This window comes from Rhinatrema bivittatum, chromosome 11, assembly GCF_901001135.1.
Source record: "Rhinatrema bivittatum chromosome 11, aRhiBiv1.1, whole genome shotgun sequence".
In the NCBI taxonomy this organism is placed as follows: Eukaryota; Metazoa; Chordata; class Amphibia; order Gymnophiona; family Rhinatrematidae; genus Rhinatrema; species Rhinatrema bivittatum.
Genome location: NC_042625.1, coordinates 34,313,705 through 34,329,098, shown reverse-complemented (window position 1 = coordinate 34,329,098; position 15,394 = coordinate 34,313,705). Strand labels below are relative to the sequence as shown.

Sequence of the window (15,394 nt, the reverse complement as noted above, 5' to 3'; positions counted from 1 at the left end):
CCTGAATCTCTATGCTACAGGCACGTCACTACAGGCTGACACCATCGCTTGATGTAAGAAAACAACCAATGACGACATCAGACGCAAGTCAGTCTGTCCCGTTATGAAAGTGTTGCGGAACAACCAGCCACTACTCGTATGAGGGTCTCAGCCCTGTCACTGCAGGATACTGCTTTTCAAATCACAGTCCCCAAGTATTTATGCTAAGAAAGAAAACAAAAAAAATGCTAAGCTCTGCTCAGACTTAGGCCTGGATTTATGCACAAGCCTACCGGGCCTGTGACTAGGATGACTACATTTAAAGGGGGAAAGAGGCAAATTTACTGAGCTCTGGGCCCCCCCCTTCCCCCACCATGCAGCTTCTGCTACTGCTCCTCCCCACACCTATTCTTTTGGCTCCAGCAGTGATCCTCAAAGAGAAGCAAGGGCGGGGCCTATGCCTGCACTCCTAGGGCCCTGCTCCCCGCATGGAAGCCCAGAGGGGCAGGGTCTGTGAGGATCACCGCTGGAGCAGACGTCTAATGGGCCGCCGTAAAATTCCCGAGAGGTTTGACGAAGGGCGGGATGGGGGAGGGGTGGGGCCGTGGCAGAGGAATAAATCCTTCCCTGCTGAAACATCAGTCCACAGAGACTTGGCCTAAATAAGGAAAAGCACCAACAAGTCACAATATGAATCCACCACGTTAAGGATTTCATTGCTTCTTGATTTATAACAGATTTATGGTCATGTGCTCTGGCTCAATGTTTATCCCACTTTCAATCTTTAAATGTATGAATTCTTTTTGAATACTTCTAAAGGCTGAAATACTCTGTAATTTAACTCGCCTCCCCTTGCTGCAGCACTCAACCTCCTCTCAACTGTTCGCTTCCAATAAAAATGAAGAGGATGTGCAACTGACTCCCGGGACACTCACCCGTCAGGTTCTTGATGTACTGAGCGTGTCCATTCTCCAGTGAGCTTATGGATTCCAGGGCTGACTGAGCTCTGCTAACAAGGTAATCTGTGGAGATACAAGGGTCAGGCAGGAGCATGGAAGGCGAGCATGAGACAGACAGACCACCGCGTGGATACACAGGGCAGAAGTGCCCCCTGGTCAAGGGCCACAAACAGGATAGTTTTTTGAAGAAATCCACAATGAATATTCATCGGGCATATTTGTTGAACACATGATCTCAGAACAAGGTTAATTTGCATAGGTTGGCTACTCAAAACACCCCCTACAAAATCAGACTGTTTGCAGCCCTGAGGAGGTGTGATATAGGGATGACAAACCTAGACTACAAAAAGGAAAATTAGTTTCTTACCTGATAATTTTCGTTCCTGTAGTACCAAGGATCAGTCCAGGACACCTGGGTTGTGACCCCGCACCAGCAGATGGAGACAGATTAAAACTTGTGGGCGAGCTACATATGCTCCTGTGCCAGTCACAGCCCTCAGTCATACGTAATGTCAAAGTAGACAAAAAATAGAACAACCAAACTAAATAACTAACCTTAACAGGGCGCCATTCAAGGACCCCCAACCGGAACAGAACCCCAAAACGAGGGAACGAAGCAATAACCGGAATAGTTAACAAAGAAATGAGCGGACTCTCCGTTTCTTCAGAACAGTACGGGCGGGATCCTGGACTGATCCTTGGTACTACAGGAACGAAAATTATCAGGTAAGAAACTAATTTTCCTTTCCCTGTACGTACCAGGATCAGTCCAGGACACCTGGGATGTACCAGAGCTAAATTACCGAGGGTGGGAAGCAGAGAGTCCCGCTCGGAGTACCCTCTCTCCAAAACCCCCAGAATTCGCAGCCTGAACATCCAACCGATAGTGTCTAATGAAGGTATGTAAGGACTTCCAGGTAGCTGCTCTACAAATCTCTTGAGGCGAAACCTGAGAAGATTCCGCCCAAGACGCAGCATGAGCTCTTGTCGAATGAGCCCTGAGACCGTTCGGGATAGGCTTCCCTCGTAACACGTACGCTGAGCCGATGGCCTCTTTAAGCCACCGTGCGATTGTCGTCCTGGAAGCCGGGCCTCCTTTCTTTGGGCCCGAGAATAGAACAAAGAGATGATCCGACACCCGGAAAGGGTTAGTGACTTCTAGATAACGGAGGAGAACCCTCCGCACATCCAACTTCCGCAATTCTTTCCATTGCGGGTCGGAATATTCAGCACCTGCGAAAGCAGGAAGCTCAATAGACTGGTTCAAATGAAACGGTGACACCACTTTTGGCAAAAAAGACGGAACCGTCCGCAGGGAAACTCCCGTATCTGAAATCCGCAGGAATGGCTCCCGACAAGACAAAGCCTGTAATTCCGAGACTCTCCGAGCCGAGGTAATCGCAACCAGGAAAACGGTCTTTAAAGTAAGATCCTTAAGAGTAGACCGTTTTAAGGGTTCGAACGGAGCCGTAGACAAAGAAGAAAGGACCCAATTAAGATTCCAGGAGGAACATGGATGATGTAGTGGTGGACGAAGATGTTTAGCCCCCCGAAGAAAACGAGAGACATCGGGATGCAGGGCCAGAGAGGAACCGCGAACCTTACCCCGCAAACAACCAATCGCCGCCACCTGTACACGAAGGGTACTACAAGAAAGCCCTTTGGCTAGACCGGCCTGAAGAAAAGCCAGAATATCAGAGACGGACGCGGAAATGGGATCTAGCCCTCGGTTGATACACCACTCCTCAAAAACTACCCAGACACGTACATAAGCCAAGGACGTAGACTGCTTTCTGGACCGCAGTAACGTGGCTACCACCGCATCTGAATAGCCTTTTTTCTTTAGACGTTGCCTCTCAAAAGCCATGCCGCGAGACAGAAGTGATCCGCATCCTCCAAACAAACGGGGCCCTGACGAAGGAGCCCCGGAAACCCCTGTAGCCGAAGGGGAGCATCCACCGACAGCTGAACGAGATCCGCAAACCAAGGGCGCCGTGGCCACTCCGGCGCTACCATGATCACGTTGGACGGGTGCAACTCTATGCGCCTTAAGATCTTGCCTATCATTGGCCACGGAGGGAATACGTACAACAACACGTTGGTTGGCCAAGGAAGAACCAGCGCATCGACGCCCTCGGCTCCTCGCTCCCGACGTCGACTGTAAAACCGAGGAGCCTTCGCGTTGTGCCACGTGGCCATCAGGTCCATGTGGGGCAGCCCCCACGATCGCAAATGAGATGAAAGGCATCTTCCGTCAGCTCCCATTCTCCGGGGTCGAGGTGGTGTCGACTGAGAAAGTCCGCCTGAACATTGTCGACCCCGGCTATGTGAGACGCTGCTATGGAGTTGAGATGGCGCTCTGCCCAACTCATCAGGAGCTTTGCCTCTTCCGCCACAAGTGGACTTCTTGTCCCCCCTTGGCGATTGATGTATGATACTGTTGTTGCATTGTCTGACAACACACGGACCGCCTTCCCTTGGACCAACGGGAGGAAGGCTTGCAGAGCCAGGCAAACCGCTCTGGTTTCCAGACGGTTGTTGGACCACTGCGACTGGACGGAGGACCATCGGCCCTGTACCGACTTGTCTAGACAGACCGCTCCCCAACCGGAGAGACTGGCATCCGTCGTCACCACTGTCCAGTCGGGGACCAACAGAGACACTCCGCAAGAGAGATGGCCCGGATCGAGCCACCAGTGAAGACTCTCCCGCGCCTGAGTCGTGAGTGGAAGTGGTAGGTGGAACTCTTCTGATACCGGCTTCCAACGGGAGAGCAATGCAAATTGTAATGGTCGCAGATGAGCAAAAGCCCAAGGAACCAACGCCAGTGTGGACGCCATAGATCCCAGAACCGTCAGAAAATCGCGAACCAGCGGCAGCTGAAGACTTAATAATCGACGCACTTGACACTGAAGCTTGCGTGCACGATCCGTGGACAGAAAAACCTTGCCCTGCTTCGTGTCGAAAAGAGCTCCCAGGTATTCCAAGGACTGGGTAGGAACAAGCTGACTCTTGTTGAGATTGACAACCCAACCTAAGGTCTGCAACAACTGGAGGACTCTGGCTACCGCCTGACGGCAACAGGTTTCGGACTTGGCTCGAATCAGCCAATCGTCCAAGTAGGGGTGCACCAGGAAACCCTCTCGTCGAAGGTGAGCCGCCACCACTACCATCACTTTTGTAAATGTTCGCGGAGCCGTGGCGAGGCCGAAGGGAAGAGCCCGAAATTGGTAGTGTCTGCCCAAGATGCAAAATCTGAGAAATCTCTGGAAAGACAGATGAATTCCGACGTGGAGGTACGCCTCCGTGAGGTCTAAGGAGGCCATGAATTCGCCTGGACGAACCGAGGCAATCACTGACCGAATCGTTTCCATCTTGAAGTGTGGAATACGCAGACACTTGTTTACTCCTTTGAGGTCCAAAATCGGTCGGGCCGTGCCATCCTTCTTTGGCACGATGAAGTATATGGAATAACGACCCGTGCCTTGTTGATTGGGAGGAACGGGGACGATTGCTCCTAAATCTTCCAGGCGCCGGAGGGTGGTTAGCACTGCCGTCGTCTTTTTTGGGCACTTGCAGGGCGACATCAGGAACTTGTCTGCTGGAGTCCGTACAAAATCTAACGCGTAACCGTGTCTTATGATGTTGAGAACCCACTGATCGGAAGTTATTTTGGCCCATTCCTCGAAAAACAAGGTCAGCCTCGCCCCTACGTTTGGAACGGAGGCCAGCGGCTGCCGTAAGGAATGGACCCGCTGTATCTCATTGAGAGGCTTTGGGACCCGTGCCGGACGGGGTGCCTCCTTGTCTGCCGTAACGTTTCCCACGAAAGGACTGTGGCCACGAAGAGGCCCGGGAAGAAGTCGAGCGATAAGAAGGAGCCGAGGACCTCTGTGGACGAGATCTCTTGTTACCTCAAAACCGGGACCTGGACGGATAGGAGGATCGGGCTCTGGACCTGTCTTCTGGGAGTTTAAAAGCTCTGTTCTCTCCAAGAGAAAGCATGAGATCATCCAACTCTTTGCCGAATAACAACTTCCCCTTGAAGGGCAGGGCTCCAAGGTGAGCCTTGGAGGATCCATCCGCCGACCAATTGCGAAGCCAAAGTAAACGACGCGCCGAGACTGCAGAGACCATGGATCTTGCTGAAGTACGTAGTAGGTCATAGAGAGCATCCGCACTATAAGCAATGGCAGCCTCTAGGCGATCCGCCTGCGTGGCCTCTTCAGGAGAAAGACCTGCATTCGCCTGTATAACTTGGGCCCAGCGCAAACTAGCCCGCATGGCATAGTTGCTACAAATGGCAGCCTGAACCCCCAACGCTGAGACCTCGAAGATCTTTTTGAGCTGCACCTCAAGCTTCCTGTCCTGTATGTCTCTAAGGGCTGTGGCCCCAGTGACCGGAATCGTGGAACGTTTAGTTACTGCCGACACCGCTGAATCCACCTTTGGAAGCCGAAGAAGTTCCAGTGCGTCTTCTGGCAAAGGGTAGAGCTTATCCATTGCCTTAGATACCTTCAGACCTAGTTCAGGAGTATCCCACTCCCGAAACAAAATGTCAGACGCCGAGAAATGGAATGGGAAGGCTACCGCTGGACCAGTGAGTCCTAGCAGGACTGGATCCATAGTTGCTCCGGGGCGCGAGACTGTCGGTGGGGCTTCAACCCCTAACTCGCTGAGGATTGCCGGTATAAGCGGGGACAGCTCGTCCCTTCGGAAAAGACGTACCACCTTCGGGTCGTCCCCATCACCGGCTTGCGAAGGTTTGCCCGGCCCCGACTGGGCAGAATTGTCCCCCGTCGCACCATCGACCCCCGTCAGGGGCTCATCAGGCGGAACCACCTCATCTTGTGAGGTGGAGTCGGTATCTGTATCCTGCGGGACACCTCTTGGTGTCCGTTTTCTTGTCGCAGGGTCATCCCGGGATTTTTTGTTCTTTGGAGTGTCCCCTTTGGAGTGGCTATGCAGCTCCTTGCGTCTGCGGCCCTTGTATTTTAAAACTTTGCGCAGCAGGAGGGCAAAATCCGCCGAAAACGAGGACTCCGAATCTGAGGTGACCGAATCATCACCATCCTCATCCGGGGACTTAGCCCCCCCGGTGGAAGCCCCCCCTGAAGACCTTTGTTGAGGCGACAAGGCGGGAGGCACGGCAGAATCCCCTGCAGGTTCCTGCCTGACTTCATGAACAGAAGCCAAGATGGCCGCCGCTCCCGCACTGAGCGGGAAGGGGTCAGCTGGCATGACAGGAACGGCGGTAGTGCGCGACGGCGACCGCACCGACCGGGAACGGACCCCCCTGCTCTTTGTAGAAGGTCCCTCCCCGCCCGGAATGCAGGCGGAACAAATCCCTTCACGGGAGAGCCGCGCGCGCGCCGAGCCGCAAGCGCGGCAAACTGTACCCCGAGGCATCCTCACAGTCGCGCGGGAACGCGAAGGAAAATTTAAAATAAAATTTAAAATCTAAAGCGCCGAAAAAACTCCCCTCCCCTCGCCAAACCGAGGACCTATTTCCCCCCTGGCGAAGAAGAAAACGGAGAGCCGACACAAACAAAGAAAAAAATAAAATTCACTTTTTTTTTTTTTTTTTTTTAAATCAAACCTGCCGCTGTCCAGGGTTCTGGGGCTCCTGCTCCTGTTGGGGGTGAGTGAACCGGGCTCCCCGGTGTCACCCCAACGCTGCTGCTTTGGCAGTTCGGGTCCTCGACCCTCAGCAGTGGCCTCAACCAGGGGGGGATGGTCCTCTCAGAACCTTCCCACCCCCCTGGGAGGCAGGACGGACAGCTTCTTTTAAACTAATTCTAACCAAAATTAGAATCAAGAAACAAACTGAGCTTAAAATTACTAAAAGAACTAAAATAACCCTGACTAAACTAAATATCAGTCCTCAGGGCACCCAGAGGCTGTGACTACACCTGCACCACCTACTGGAGACAGAGTAAGACTGAGGGGCTGTGACTGGCACAGGAGCATATGTAGCTCCGCCCACAAGTTTTAATCTGTCTCCATCTGCTGGTGCGGGGTCACAACCCAGGTGTCCTGGACTGATCCTGGTACGTACAGGGAAACCACTTTCACAACACCTCTTATCTGATTAGAGTTATAAAAAGGATCCAGATCTTAGCAGTATAGTGACTGGGAAGGACTCATAACCAGTCAGATTTTCTGAACAGCCACAAAGAATATGCACAAGATAGGAGACAGAACGTATGCAGATCTCTCATATGCATATTCATTATAGAGATCCCAAAATTCAGACCAGTTACTGTGTCTCCAGAACATGGAGGGATGGGGGGACTACTGACAGAGCTTTCACCAAGCAATCGAATAGTTTTCTATTTTTCCTTTATTCCTTGGCCACAGTTCCAGGTGTGTGTCGCAGATGGTGAAGTAGGAGCACCAGAAACTCTGGATGTGAGTTAGGACATTTAGGTAGGCCATGTCACATCTTCGTTTCACGCTCAAACTCCAGCAGCTCTCATTTCCAGGATAACCAAACCATAAACCAGAGCCACTGCTTGCAAATTAATGTTCCTGAATAGTCATAGCATATAACCGAGAAATCAGACCCTTGTGGTTACTGGCATCTGTCATCCAGGCTGGATTTTGCCTTGAGTGTGGAATTCGAGAATATAATTTTGGTTTGGTCGTGTTTTCCCTTTGTGGTGCTGCTTTAGCAAAGCTTTGGCAGTACTGCAAGGCCCCCGATGCAACACAGCTGCAGTTCATCCCAATCCAGAAGAAACTCGGCAGGCCCAACACAAGCCATCTGATGGGCTTTAGTGGTTCAAAGTCCAAGTAAATTCACAACTGGTCCTGGGAGCATAACCCAGGTTTCGGAGCTAGGATCCTGTGTCTGCAAAAATCCAGGTGGTGAGCAAATCCGTGCAGAACAGAGCCCAATATCCCCCCAGCAGGCCTTGCTCTACCAAAACTATCCACAGCATCAGAATTTCTTCAGATTGGGAAGCTCGGAAGACAACAGTTAACCCGAATGGCAAAATATTCCGCACAGATACCTGTGAATGCCTTATGCTCCGAAAAGCCAAATATCCTGATACACCTCAGCATCTCAAGACAAAACAGGCAGAAAGATACTTACGTCTTCAGGGCACAATTTTTAAAAGCCATTTACATCCAGGTAACTTGGGCAGCCTGACTGCCCAAGCCTTGGGAGGGAAGCGGGGGATCAACAATGCAGGAACTTTTAGCTGGGGAAGAAGCAGATGAGCCTGGGGATGTAAGCACATTTTTTTTTCCAGGGGAAAAAGCAGGTGCCAACCTTTGTGGGTATTTTCAAAAAAAGGAAAGCTATGCATGTATCTCTTCCCTTTGAGAACCGGAGCAAAACCCATGCACAGAAGTACCCAGGAACTTTGCATCAGAGCAGACCCTTTCCAAATTTGTCCCATAAATGAACAGCTGTGCTAGAATCATCGTAAACAAGGCTTCCTTTTTATTGTTTTGATCTGTGATTTAATATCTGAAAAAGCAAAAGGCAAAAGCAAAAGAACCAGCTCAGTTGGTGAGGGAAACCAGAATCCAAGCCAATGGGATGAACTTAGAGGACTTTATGAAAAAACAGGTAAACAATTCTGCTGATGTAGCGGTTTAACGCGTTATCCCTTGGACAACAGGTTCATCAAGCTTAGCATCCTGTCTGGCTGTCATTACTGGTACCCTATAGATCCCAAAAGGGTAGATCTATTCCTTGCTGCTCACTCCCACAGATAAGCTGTGGTTTTTCCCTAAGTTCATCTGATTAATCACTGTTTATGGACTTTTTCCTCCAAATCCTTTTTAAACCCAGCTATGCTAGTCATCTTGACTACATCCTCCAGCAAAAAATTTCACAGCTTGACTGTATGTTCAGGAGCCATTCCATCCCCTTTATTTTTGTTGCCCTAATCTGTATATTTTTTATTCTGAGGTAACTATATATATCTAGACTGATATCTACATTGATAGATCGATATCTAGATCGAAAGATAGATTGATTAGAAAGAGCAACCAGAAAGGCATACAATACTGAAGGTGTGGATGCATTATGACTTGATAATTCCTAACATAGCATTTGCTTTTTTGACTGCTGCCACACACCAAGCTGATGATTTCAACGTATTGTCCACAACGATTCAAAGATCCTTTACTTGGTTGGATGGGGGGTTCCCAATACAGAATCCAGTGTTGTGTACCTACAGTTAGGATTGTTTTTCCCTGTGTGTGTCACACTTTTCACTTGTCCATATTAAATCCAATCTGCCTTTTAGATGCCTGATCCCCCAATCTGGGAAGGTCCTTTTGCAAGTCCTCACAATAAGCTTGTGTTTTGACAGCTTTGAGTAATTTTCCCTCATCTGTAAATCTGATCACCTCACTCATTATTACTTCCTTTTGTAAATCATTTGTGCAAATGATAAACGCCAGTCCCAGTATAGATCCCTGGGGCACTCCACTGGAAAAAAAAAACTGACCATTTAATACAACTCTGTTTCCTATCTTGTAATCATTTACCAGTCCATAGTAGGCCACTGCCTCCTATCCCATGACACTAATTTCCCAAGGAATCTCTCATGAGGAACTTTGTCAAATGCCTTCTGAAAATCCAGGTACACTACACATCAGTTGGTTCACCCTTATCCACATGTTTATTAACTCCTTCAAAAAATTGTAATAGCTTGGTAAGGAAGACTTTGGTCTAGTAATTGCACTTAGGCTCGTACCCATTTAGTCATATCTACCCCTATGCCCATTAATTATGTCTTAAGAATAGCTTCTAAGATTTTTCCCAGCAGTGACATCAGACTCACTGGTGTATAGTTCCCTGGCAGCACACTAACCACCTTCCAGTCTTCTGGCCCAGTGGCTGATCTGAATGGTAAGTTATAGGTTGCTAGTGACAGAGATTTCAGGGCACAGTTACCTGGAGAGCTGGTGCATCGAATGTGCAGAGGGTCATCCAGCTTCGCAAGCGCATCCTGAATGATATTCTCTGCTTCCTTTACGGTCCCCTGGATAATGCTGAACTGATCATTGAGAAGCTTCTGCTCAAGGGTTTGCTCTCGGGTTTTCTGTATGTTAAAAGGCAGGCGGGTTCAGCTTTTTTTTTTTTTAAACATTTCCTTACTACATGAGCTGTCGACTGTCAAAGTGTGTGTTGTGTGTTAGGGACAGGCCTTACATACCGTGGTGACAGTCTTAGCGTCACTGCTTGTCTATGCCAGTATCATGCAATGCTAGCATGCAATTCCTCCCCATGCTTTTCTGCCCATTGTGATGAAGTTTGCTCTCTGAACCCAGTCTCTGGTTCGGTATTTGAACTGTGCCTGGATGTCTCTGAAGCACCTTATATGGACATTACCTCTAATCATCCAACAGTTCCCAGGCTCTCTCTGGGCCTGTCAAGGTTAATGTTCCATTTATAATATCTAAATTATTTCAAACTTCTTCGCCATAGTCTACAAGAGCCATATATAAGTGCTATACCATCTGGGATGGAAATGGAGAGAAGGACTGTTATATGGCAAGTCTTGTTAATTGTAACGAGCTTAGAGGAAGGGGGGGGGAGCAAAAATACAGATATGATAGTTGTATATCATGATGCCTAGTGTTGAGCCTCCAGTTGTAAGACTTTTCTTTTTAGCACAGGACTTGAATGTAAAAGATGCTGTTCAGGCCGGTCTGACAGTTCTATGGCAGACTGTGTATTACCCACGTAGGAGCTGAGGCTGCACAGTCCTGAGCACAACATCAGCTCCTCAGGCTGACTGGGGCCGGGGATGCTGTTGATACAGAGTTCACAACGCCAGGAGAGGATTCCCAACCACTGGGCAATGACAACCCCCCCCCCCCAATGATCATGACACATGCATGCAGGGTTCTGGGGGGGAGGGGGGGGCGGGGGACATGGTCTGTGGTCCCCCAGTTGCAGCTGAGCTAGAACAGACAGACAACGTTATGTGTATGTGGGGGGGGGGGGGGGGGGGGGGGGAGCCAGGCAGGAGCAGATCAAGGCTCATGGCACTATAATTCCAGCAGGGGCTGGTTCAAGATGAGCCAGAAGCCCAATTAAACAGGAGAAAACCATGTAATTAAAAATATACACACATGCACATTAATAATGAGGCTGAGGTTGTGCCATGCATTATACAGTACCTTTTCCAAGAGTTGCTCCTGCAGGCCCTTTATTTCCCGTGTACTCCTGTTCTTCTCTTGAGACAGCAGGGCCTCTTTGTCCTGAATCATACTCTGAATGGATAACAGCTCAGCCTCTTTCGCCATCACAGTCTTCCGCAGGGAATCCTGCTCCGTGTGGAGAACTTCCACCCGGGAACTCAGCTGGGATCCAGCCTGTAAGCACACCATGAAAAATCCAGCATCTGTAAAGCCTTACCACTACCAAACCTTCCCGTGCCACTCTTCTGCTCACTAGACAGAAGGTAGTCAGAAGGCACACTTCTTTAAAAGGGCAGATGTGAACTCTGTTCTTGGTTATTCTCAAATGCTATTGGATAAACCACATTACACAACCCTGTGGTTAAAGCCAAGCTGCTGTGCCAAGCAATGTGGGATCTCTCCCTGTGCCACTAATCTCTGAATCAAAAACTCACTGCCTCTCATTTACATAAACGTATTTAGAGCAATCCATTTGCTCTCAGAAAGCATTCCAGTACAAGAGAATCTAAAGCAACTAGCTTGCCCCCAAAATCGAGCATTGAAAGCCACAAGATGCTCCAGTGTACTCCTCATGGGAAAACATTCAAAGAGCCAGCTGCTTACATCTAGAGTCAGTGTCGGTCCACTTGAATACAAGGAAGTAAAGGTTAACAAAAAATATATAACAGGGGGTACCTTTTTATTGGACTTAATTGGAGAAATTACTTACCTGATAATTTCGTTTTCCTTAGTGTAGACAGGTGGACTCAGGACCAATGGGTATTGTGCTCTTCTGCTAGCAGATGGGAGACGGAGTCAGATTTCAAAGCTGACGTCAGCCTACATATACCCGTGCAGCATGCTTCGCTCTTTAGTATTGTCTTTGAATAGCCAGTGCGGATATATGTTGCTTAATACTTGATTAACCTTGAACTTGATTAATAATATTGATTAATAATAAAGGTTAATAATACTTGATTAACCTTGAACTTGATTAACCTTGAACTTGATTAATAATATGTTGCTTAATACTTGATTAACCTTGAACTTGATTAATAATATTGATTAATAATAAAGGTTAATACTTGATTAACCTTGATTAACCTTGAACTTGATTAACCTTGAACTTGATTAATAATATGTTGCTAAATACTTGATTAACTTTGAACTTGATTAATAATATTGATTAATAATAAAGGTTAATAATACTTGATTAACTTTGATTAACCTTGAACTTGATTAATAATATGTTGCTTAATACTTGATTAACCTTGAACTTGATTAATAATATTGATTAATAATAAAGGTTAATAATACTTGATTAACCTTGAACTTGATTAACCTTGAACTTGATTAATAATATGTTGCTTAATACTTGATTAACCTTGAACTGGTTCAACTGATTATATATATATAAAACTTTGGAACTGGAGACCGCCAGTGCACTGAAACAATAAACACTGACACCTGGGCAATTGCAGGTGTCTTGAACTAGGGGTAGGCCGTGGCTTACCCATGTTTGGTCAGTCTCGATATTTGTATTCGAGATTCTCTATTTCTGGGGCAGCCGTGGGCGGGATGCTGAATCCATCTCTACACTAAGGAAAATGAAATTATCAGGTAAGTAATTTCTCCATTTCCTAGCGTGTAGCCAGATGGACTCAGGACCAATGGGATGTACAAAAGCTACTCCCCTACAGGGTGGGAGGCTACCCGTGGCCCACTTAGTGCTGCCCTTGCGAATGCTGTATCCTCCCTGGCCTGAACATCCAGGCGGTAGAACCTGGAGAAGGTGTGAAGGGAGGACCATGTCGCCGCCCAACAGATTTCAGCTGAAGAAATCAGCTTGGTTTTGGCCCAGGAGACTGCCTGGGCCCTTGTAGAATGCGCTTTGACCCGTAGAGATGATGGTTTTTCTGCCTCTATGTAGGCTGCATGAATTACTTCTTTGATCCAGCGGGCTATGGTCGCCCGTGATGCCGCTTCCCCTTATTTCTCCCCGCTGTGAAGAACAAACAGGTGATCAGTTTTGCGCAAAGATTCCGTTCTTTTCAGGTATCGAACTAGGGTTCTGCCGATGTTCAGGTGGCGAGGAAGGCTTGAACCTTCCGAATACCTGTGCTCATCTGGTGATGGTAAGGATATCGTCTGGTTCATGTGGAACTGGGAAATCACTTTCGGAAGGAATGATGGTGCCATCCACAGTTGTATGGTTCCCGGGGTGAACCTGAGGAATGGTTCCAGACAGGATAATGCTTGAAGTTTGGAGATGCACCGAGCTGAGCCTATTGCGATCAAAAAGGCTGTCTTCAAGGTTAAGCGACGTAGGGACAAGCCGCTTGTTGGTCTGAAGGACTCCCCTGCTAGGAAGTCTAGTACTAGGTTGAGGTTCCATAGAGGTACTGGACACTTTAGTGGTGGTCTGAGTTGTTTAACTCCTTTCAGAAAATGAGACATCAGGATGAGTTGATAGTCTGATACCATTCACTTTGGATCTGAAGCAGGTCCGGCCTGCCACCTGGACCTTGAGGGAATTAAGGGACAACCCCTTCTTCATGCCATCCTGTAGGAATTCCAGGATCGAGGGAATTTTGGTTGTCATCTGGAGGAAACCGCGGTCTTCACACCAGGCTTCGAACACTCTCCAGATCCGTATGTAAGACAGAGATGTGGAGAACTTGTGTGCCCGGAGCAGGGTGTGAAACACGGCTTTTGAGTAGCTGCGCTTCTTTAGGTTAGTCTTCTCAAGGGCCATACTATAAGAGAGAATCGAGCCGGGACTTCGTGTAAGATCGGTCCCTGCTGAAGAAGGTCCTTGTGTGGCGGTACACGCAGAGGGTTCCCCGCCAGTAGTCTTTGCATGTCCGCGTACTATGGTCTTCTTGGCCAATCTGGGGTGACTATTAGGACTAGTCCCCTGTGGTGCTCTATCTTGCGGATGACCCTGCCCAGGAGTGGCCAGGGTTGGAAGGCATACAGGAGGACTTCCTCTGGCCAGTTCTGGATGAGAGCGTTGATTCCCTGAGATTGTGGTTCTCGTCTGCGGCTGAAGAATCTGGGAGCCTTGGCATTGCGATGAGTTGCTAGTAAGTCCATGGCTGGGGGACCCCATCGATTTACTATCAGCTGGAAGGCTGTGACCGCCAGTGACCATTCCCCCGGGTCTAGACTCTCTCTGCTGAGGTAGTTTGCTGATATGTTGTCTTTTCCCGTGATGTGGGAGGCCGAAATCCCTTGTAGGTTTGTTTCCGCCCACTCCATGAGGGGGTCTATTTCTAGAGACACTTGCTGGCTCTTGGCTCCTCCTTGGCGGTTGATGTAGGCAACGGTTGTTGCATTGTCAGATATGACTCTGACAGATTCGCCTTGGAGTCTGTGGCTGAATTGCAGACAGGCTTAGTCTGACCGCTTGAGCTTCTAGGTGGTTTATGTTCCATTCCGCCTCCTCTTTGTTCCATTGTCCCTGGACTGTCAGCTCCTGACAGTGGGCTCCCCATCCTCGCAGACTCGCATCCGTGGTGAGCAAGATCCAGTTCGGTGGGGATAGGTTTACGCCTCTGCTCAGGTGCTCTTCCTGTAGCCACCATTGAAGCTGATGCCGAACCTCTGTCGGTAGCTAGAGGCAAATTGAATAGTTCTGGGACGCTGGATTCCATATTGACAGTATGGAGCATTGTAGCGGTTGCATTTGGGCCCTTGCCCACGGAACAACTTCCAGAGTTGATGTCATGAGGCCGAGGACTTGAAGGTAGTCCCATACCTTGGGTCGAGCAGAGTTCAACAGGTTTTGTAATTGACCCATCAGTTTCCTTCTCCTTAAGGGGGGGGGGGCGCTAGACCTTGTTCTGTTTGGTATCGAATCGGACTCCCAGGTATTCCAGGGACTGGGAGGGCTGTAGACAGCTCTTGGCTGTGTTCATAACCCACCCGAGCTCTTGTAATAGGTTCTTGATTCTGGTGGATGTGTGGCGACTCTCCGCTGGAGATTTTGCCCTGATCAGCCAATCGTCCAAGTAAGGATGTGCCAGAACTCCTCCTTTCCTCAGTGCTGCCACCACTACCACCATGATTTTGGTAAGAGTTCTGGGAGCGGTAGCTAGTCCGAAGGGTAGCGCTCAGAATTGACAATGCTGACCCAGTATCACAAAGCGCAGGAAGCACTGGTGGTTCTGATGGACCGGGATGTGAAGATAGGTTTCAGATAGATCCAGGGAGGTTAAGAATTCTCCCGGTTGTACCACCATTATTACGGAGTGTAGAGTTTCCATGCGGAAGTGTGGTACCCTCAGGTAACGGTTGACGGC

At 48.8% G+C, this 15,394-nt stretch overlaps 1 protein-coding gene across 1 annotated transcript in view; it reads right to left on the bottom strand.

Moving 5' to 3' along the window:
• The window catches only part of HIP1R (huntingtin interacting protein 1 related), a gene marked incomplete at its 3' end in the record, with an annotated part of 142,764 nt that overhangs the window by 24,016 nt on the left and 103,354 nt on the right, over positions 1–15,394 (bottom strand). Inside the window, 3 exon segments of the mRNA XM_029619483.1 lie at positions 915–1,001; positions 9,859–10,006; positions 11,091–11,285. Coding sequence (XP_029475343.1) covers positions 915–1,001; positions 9,859–10,006; positions 11,091–11,285 — 430 coding nt within the window.